This window comes from Ipomoea nil, unplaced genomic scaffold (genome assembly GCF_001879475.1).
Source record: "Ipomoea nil cultivar Tokyo-kokei standard unplaced genomic scaffold, Asagao_1.1 scaffold0688, whole genome shotgun sequence".
Classification (NCBI taxonomy): domain Eukaryota; kingdom Viridiplantae; phylum Streptophyta; class Magnoliopsida; order Solanales; family Convolvulaceae; genus Ipomoea; species Ipomoea nil.
The window spans coordinates 4,010,763-4,018,426 of NW_017617116.1; the positions used below are offsets into that span (position 1 = coordinate 4,010,763).

Genomic DNA, 7,664 nt, shown 5'->3' on the forward strand with positions numbered 1-7,664 from the left:
GATAACCTAAATTTTTTTTTATTTTTTTGGTCAAACCATGAGGTGTGTAAGAGGCGCATTTAAGTCCCTACCATACTCATACTACTCCCCATTCGCACCGGGCCGACCCAATTAAGGGGCAAAATGCTGGCCATATTGGTTTTTCCATACGAGAGGGAATTTGAACTCCGACCTCTCTTAAAGGAGCCGACCCAATTAAGGGGCAAAATGCCGGCCATATTGGTTTTTCCATACAAGAGGAAGTTTGAACTCCCGACCTCTCTTAAAGGATGAGAGTGCACTGCCACTCACGCCAATCAAGCTGGTTATAAGATAACCTAGATAACCTGCCTATAAGTTATTGGTTTAGATATTTTATAATTTTATAATTATGTTATATCCAAAAATCATATGTTAAAATGGATTATTTTTTAGTATGTTACATACAAATACCATATATTAAAACTTAACATATACTAGTTTGGAAAGTAAAAATTATATATATATATATATATATATATATATATATATATATATATATATATATATATATATATATATATATATATATATATATATATATATTTCTAAAACCAAACATATTCAAAAATATTGAATCTAAAAAATGACCCAAAATGTAAATTTGTTATTACGTTGTAGTCACACAAAATTGAATTTGAAAAACTAAAGTATACAGAAGCTAATTTTTATTTTCGAATGAAAAAACAGAACACTATAAGTCTATAATTAAATACATATATTGGTTCAGATGAAAACATGCCTTCCCGTGCAGTCGATGCAAATTGCACCACATAATGTTAAAAAATGCACCAAAATAACACTTTGTAGTACATTTATTTATGCATATATACTTAAAATAGTGTGTGCAAGGATATATATATATATATATATATATATATATATATATATATATATATATATATATATATATATATATATATATATATATATATATATATATATATATATATATTAAATGGTTTGCGGGTTGAATGGGCAAGCATGTGTAGTGTGAAATATGGAAAAATGGTCCATGCAAAAGGCATATGCAGATATTGCGTATTGGCATAATGCAGCCCGCACCAGTCAACTTCAGAACCTTATCCAATGTGTGACGACGAAGCAAAGCTTTGGAATCATACAAACATTCCCCTCTCCTTAGGAGTATCAGAATGAGAAGATATGCAAGGAGCATAAAAATCACCACTAATCCAAATTCATCGCTTTCTCACATACTAATAATTTAATATGAATGATTTTTAAAAAATAACTAAAATTTTACAAAATAATTCACTTGTTTATGTTTTATAAGGAATGGTTATTTTTTATTCATTTGATTTGTGGTTATAGCAAGTATTGTGTTAGTCTAGATCAGTCCCGGAATTATGATGGCTTGCTTGCTTAATTGAGACATATACCTTAACTCCACTCAATTTTTCTACTGGAATTGGAATATTGACAATGAATTTACCCGTACAAGATTTTTCCTTTCTCCACAACACTCAAAAATGGGGCCACTTTTTAATTAATGGCCAAACGAATCCTGAATTTTGAACAAAGCCAAGCAGCCATCTGTGCTGCCATGGCAAGAATGCTTCTGAAAAAATCTCAACCCTTCTTCCCCAACTCAATCAGTCACATTTCCCACCTATTATAGGTCAGTATCTCCAACTGGCATTTTCTCTTTTTTTTTTTTTTGGGGAACAAAATGATAGCAAGGAGATGGATGGATGGTTCATTCAGTTTCTGGCAGAGGATTATCCTGCATTCCTCCATGCATCAAGGTTAAAGTGTAATGTGACCGGTTTTCCTAACTCGGTTTTAGGCATCAAGAACATTTTGTCAGGTCAGGTGCAAGGAATTGTGGGTTGTTTATTGTTTAATTGCAAAATCAATTTCGTTTGCTCTTCGATAAAGCAAAGTTGAAGCCTCCACCCTGCAATTTTTTGTTGAAATCGAGAAACAACCAATCTTTAGACCTGATAAAGTAATGAGTGAAAAAACTTTCTTAACTTATCTGCAAGCAGCAAAGCGGTTCTTACCATCCAGGATGCACAACAAATCGCCCGGTAGAAAAAGCCCAGTTAACCTATATATGAAATAATATAATCAGACACCTAAAGAAACATCAATACATGATAATAGCCCCAAGGGGGGCTATTAGGTATGCATATATACAAATCACATAGTTATTACAATATATCATTTCACCTATTGCTTAAACTTATCGAATATCCAAATTGCAACCTGTAAAGATGTTTGAAAGAAATATACCTTATCAGTCCCAAGAGAATTGGCAACTACATGGGTAACCTTATCATCTATCTGATTGGTGCACACAGCACCAAACTGTTCAGCAGACTGCCATAATGGATGCAAGTGAGGATTAGCTTCTCCAACAGGAAATACCCTGCTGAAAAGAATACGACAACCAGCAAGAATCTTCCTTTGTTCTGTTGCTAAGATGTTCCTAACGTCAGCTTCATCCAATGATGGATGAGCAAAAAAGATCTGATGGATTCTCTCGATGACCTAGTTTCAGGCAATGAAAGACAATCAGGATGGAAACATCAAATGCATACACATATTACAAATCAATGTTAATCATCTCACCGCCAAAGAAGAGGCCAAAGTCCCATCTTCGGGTCTCTCATCATGATCAATCTCAAGAAGAGAGGGGCCTGGAAGGCCAAACTGGCGCCTACTGCAAGGAAAGTAAATATACCTACAAACCAAAGAGTAAAATATATATTTATATAGGAATTTAAGGAACTCGCAATAATCTAAAATAATTTTCTATGCATGAGTGCATATTTACCTTTCCACAGCTATCAGATTTAGTTTGTTATGAGGCCAAACTCTCACAGAGTCATCAACAATCACAACAGCCGATTCCATACCCAAAACCCCCTCCAGGTCCTTGCTTTTAGGAACCCTTTCATCGCCATCAATGAGATCTGCATCATCACCTCTGGAAATAACTCTTCCAGCAAAATAATCACCTTTTGGATCAAGCAATTTTGCCATTTCCGTGGCATAAAGTTTGTTTCCCATCGTGTAAAGATGTAGCTCAAAAAGCTTACTAGCCTAAACGCATGTAAAAAGATGGAAAGATCACAATGAAATCCATCTATAAACCACAGCATATATAAAAAGTTCCCAAGAAGTTACCTTTTCCAAAAAATTCCAGATCCCAGGTCGTAACTTTGTCCACATTCCCATATGTGGAAATCTAAAGAGATGCCTCTGAGGCTTCTCACGGTCCAATTCTTCTTTCTTTCTCAAAATTTCCTCATGTACTGGGTCTACTTCAATAAACTGAAAGCCAAGAATAAAACATTAAGAAATCTATATGACATGAAAACAAACTAAGTTCAAAATTGGCAATGCAAAATTGCAAATCAAGATCTGGATATGTTTCCATGCCTTAGCTGAATTCAGTAAAGTATGGTCCAGATCCAAGACAAGACAGAGCTTCCTTGCTGCAAACATTTTCTTCTGTTCCTCTATCCTTCTTGCTCTTTCTCTCTGTATAGCAGCTTTCTGCTGGTCATCAAAACCTTCAAAGAGATGCTCAACATCTCCCCAACTGTTTTGAGGTCGAGAAGGGACTACAGAAGCCACTTCAGATGCTAAGGGTTGGCTTGACTCCAAAACAACCCTCTTCCCTTCCAATTTACCTTGATGAACAAGTACTGGTTGTGTTGAAGGAGTTTGAGAAGCTAAAGGTGAGGATATAGACGGTTGAGAAACAGAGATAAGGTCAGCAATATTTTTCAAGTTCTTAGTAAATTGGTGAGAAATATCAGGTGGCACAGAGGAATTGGGTAATGCTGACTTCATATCCAACTGTTCCTGCTGCCTTTGAACACTTGAGCTGCAAGTAATTCCTTGAGTGTTTGGTACACCTGTAGTGGATTGGTCACCCTTCTGAATTGGGGGATTATGAAAAGCACGGCGAGGGTCACGCGGTTTCATGCGGACTTTTCCCAGGTCATCCTGCAACAACATATAAATTAAGATTAGAAAAAACCAATATTTTCAAAATGAAAATTCAGTCTCAGGTGTGACTGATACCTACCTTTGGAATAGCCATCGGAGGAGTAGCCTGAAGTATTCCTCCTTGCCTGGGGTCAGGTACAGACGCTTTGGAAGGAGCTATATTCACCGGTAGAATACCTCCGCTAATACAATTAGAAGAGCTTAAAGGTTGTGTTGTGACTTTGGAGGGCTCCATAGACTTTAGTTGTTCCATCTTAATTCTATTCATCCATATCGATGGATTTACTACAATGTCTTTGAGTAGAGATTGCAAGGTAGCTGCTACACTGGCATTTGTTGCTGATAAATTCTCAATAGCATTAATTGGGACACTTGGCACAGTGGTAGTAGTAGTGACAGCAGTTGCTACTTGTTCCAATTTACTAGCATCCTTTATGGACTTCAACACAAGATTACTATTTGTGATTGGAAATCCACCATCCCCTCTACCCCCTAACAAACCACCTGTTCCAGTATAAGATGGAATATCACTGACTATAACAGAGTCTGTCTGCTCACTTCTTTGTCTTTTCATTGATGGACCACCAACAACTAGGTCATCAACTGCCTTCTGCTTTCTTGAACCCACCATTTCCCCAAAACCTGTCATTCTAGTTTCAGTGTTAGAAACAGGCACGAGACATGGGTTAAAACTTTGAGCAGGTGCATCACTATTTAAGGCTCGAAGCCTTGGATCTTTGATTTTTACTGGAGAACTCCTTGATACAGGAGTTGCAACTACACCAATAGAACCAGCACTGTTAACATTGCTCAATTCTTGTCCACCAACTGGATTCATGTTGGGCAGAGAAGAAACAACAGGTTGTCTAGGACCTGATGCATTCAAATAATTGCAATTTGGGGTGATAGAACTGGAAATTTCTTCACCAATGTCAGTGTCCCCTTTATCACCATCTTCGGAGGGGGTTGGACTCGGAAGACTGTCCACCATGAAAAATGAACTACGGCTAAATTTTTGTTGATAGGAGGAAACAGCTTTAAGGGCATCTGTTTCGTAAGGATGCGTGACAGAGTTTCCTGTCTGAAGAGCTCCTCTTGGTAAGGGGAACTCAGGCTTCAATACTCCAGCCTTATCAATAGGAAAACTTGGCTTACTTTCTCGTGTAGGGGATGGAAGACTATCTACATCATGGTCCTTATGAAGGTCTAGCAAGGGACGTGATAACCCTTTAGGTTTGGAATTAGCCACCCCAAGCCTTGAAGATTCTATTGACAGGTTGGACTCAATAAATTTTGCAGATACAGATTCTAAATCCTGTCTCTTTACAAATGCTGGGCCTTGAAAGGCATCAGTATCAGATATATCTGAATCATTCACATTACCCTCTTGAACCAATCTCATCTCTGAGTCCTCATCTTCAGTTTTCAAGGGAACTGACGGAAGATCTAAAGAAAGAATCAGCTTGCCCACCTGTGACATCACGCATCAGTAAAAAGCTTCAACTACCCGATAGTGTAGTTAGCTAAGCAAAGTAATTAAATACATGAAGTATTTTAAAGCTCACCTCGTTGGACTGCTGCACGGAAAAAAGCAGTGGCTTTTTGTTACTTGCACCAACAAGCACTCTGTAAATGAATTTGTACAAATAAGATGGTAGAAATGGCCAAGAAATTTAACTTCCAAATACAAATTTCTCTGCAGATAGGGAAGAAAGCAAAAGGACAAACGAAATACTTAAAAAGAACAACCAAAACCTGGATAAGTGATCTTTGTGTTTCTCTTTCTCACTCTGTTTCATAGAGCAGAACACCTGCAAATGACAAGTGACTCAGCCACTCTTTTCCTAATAGGTAATAGACTCAGCCAACATATCATCACTAAGAAGGGAATTGTATCTCTCATTGTATAATTTAAGCTAAACAAATATTCTACTAGCAGACAAAATACAATAGATTAAACTTATATTGGATGTCGTACGGTGATAGTAGTTCGAATTGCAGTCAAAAACAGTTCAATCAAAGCATCTTTCTCTGATAATGAATTTTCAGAAACAATTTCATGCAAACTATCCAACAATCTTTGCAATCTGGAGCAGACTTCAACGAAGTATCTACAAAACAAGTTAAATACCACCGTTAATCATCATCATTATACATATTCCATTGTTTATAAATCTTTTTTAATTTAGTTTGTTCATAGAGAAACAAGTGACGAGATGTCTACTTACTTCTCTGCTTCTACTACAGTCACACTCCGAAGTCCTTCCCTAATGAAATTAACCTTATTCCCCATTTCATCCACGGCCATGGCCATGGCCTCAGAATTAACCTCCTTGAAATCCCCATTTTCAACAACCTCCGAATCCAAATCGATCTCACCTTCCTCCAACTCCCCTTCCTCTTTAACATCGTCTTCGACGTCGATCACAACCTTGTGGTTAAAAGAATCCTCCACAGTGCCATCCTTCTTACTCTCCCCGTTCACCGAAGCATCCGTCTCAGCCTTCTTCATCACGAAAAGCTCGTCCAAAGGCTTATTTTGAACCGCTTGAGCCCAAGCGAGATTATATAAACCCCTAGCGTAACCCCTCGATATTGGATAGTTATTATACAGATCTCTCATCGTCCATACCCTAGCCGTTTTCGGGTTCGGGTCACTCGAAACATTGGCATTCGGATTTACCTTGGCAGTTGAAGTAGAAGAAGTAGAAGTAGTAGTACTAGTAGTAGAAACAGAAGAAGGCGGAGTGTCTAGCTGCTTAATAAAAGCCTCCTCGGAGATCTCCTCCACCGAGGCCGAATCCGAGATCTCGCCTTCCTCCACGTCTCCAACCGCTCTACCCGCCGTATTACATTCCTCTTCCATGGAAAAATCTAGGGTTCTTTCCTTATATACCTTTCTACACCCAATTGGAATCGAATCGGTAGCTACAAACATGCGTGAACCCAACGAAAACAATTAATACGCACCAAATTTGTACCGAAACAGGGAGTGTTATTTTTTAGGGTTCTTATCTCCAAAAAAAAAATAAAAAAACACAGAAATTAATTGATTGAAATATCCGAATGTTCAAGATGAAATCGCAGATTCGTGTCAATCCTGGCTGGATTTGATCGGATTTGTTCCGAATTCGGAAACGTGGCGCAGGTTGGGATCGGAGAGAAGAGGAATGTTTTAGGAGAAGAAAGAGGAGAGAGAGAGAGAAATTTAAGATGGGTTTTGAGAGCAGTGGAATCTAGGATGCGGACGTAGGAAAGTACATCTCAGCCGTAGATCATCTGGGAGGTGGTGGATTTGGTAAACGTTGGACCGCCAATTGTGGCTAAGCGCCTCAATTTTATTTATTATAGTCTATCTTTGAATAATAATACCTCCAATTTTATTCAAACTCTATTACATTTATTTCAATTTAGGTTGGATTTAAATAATTTTTGAATTCTTTTTATAAATTATTTTTATGATTTTTTCATATAATGATGTCAACATTTTTGCCACACGCCTTGTATTGTTTTTATTTTGTAACTTTTTTCTCAAATTTAAATAATGATTGAAATGTTTGTTATTTCTATTTTTTGAGAATAGCAAGGAATAAGTATTTAATAGTTTTGTATATAGTATATTCTAGTATTCTAAGTACATTTTGGCCTAATGTTGATCTTTG

At 37.3% G+C, this 7,664-nt stretch overlaps 1 protein-coding gene across 1 annotated transcript; it reads right to left on the minus strand.

Moving 5' to 3' along the window:
- Positions 1-1,415: 1,415 nt before the first annotated feature.
- Positions 1,416-7,257, minus strand: LOC109176064 (RNA polymerase II C-terminal domain phosphatase-like 3). Its single transcript, XM_019325488.1, has 12 exons — positions 6,231-7,257; positions 5,981-6,113; positions 5,758-5,813; positions 5,568-5,628; positions 4,082-5,473; positions 3,427-3,999; positions 3,172-3,318; positions 2,819-3,087; positions 2,614-2,725; positions 2,275-2,532; positions 2,043-2,089; positions 1,416-1,936 (listed from the first exon to the last, which is right to left on the minus strand). Exons 1-12 carry the CDS (start codon positions 6,938-6,940, stop codon positions 1,873-1,875), a joined length of 3,822 nt encoding a protein of 1,273 aa, XP_019181033.1. The 5' UTR covers positions 6,941-7,257; the 3' UTR covers positions 1,416-1,872.
- Positions 7,258-7,664: the final 407 nt, after the last annotated feature.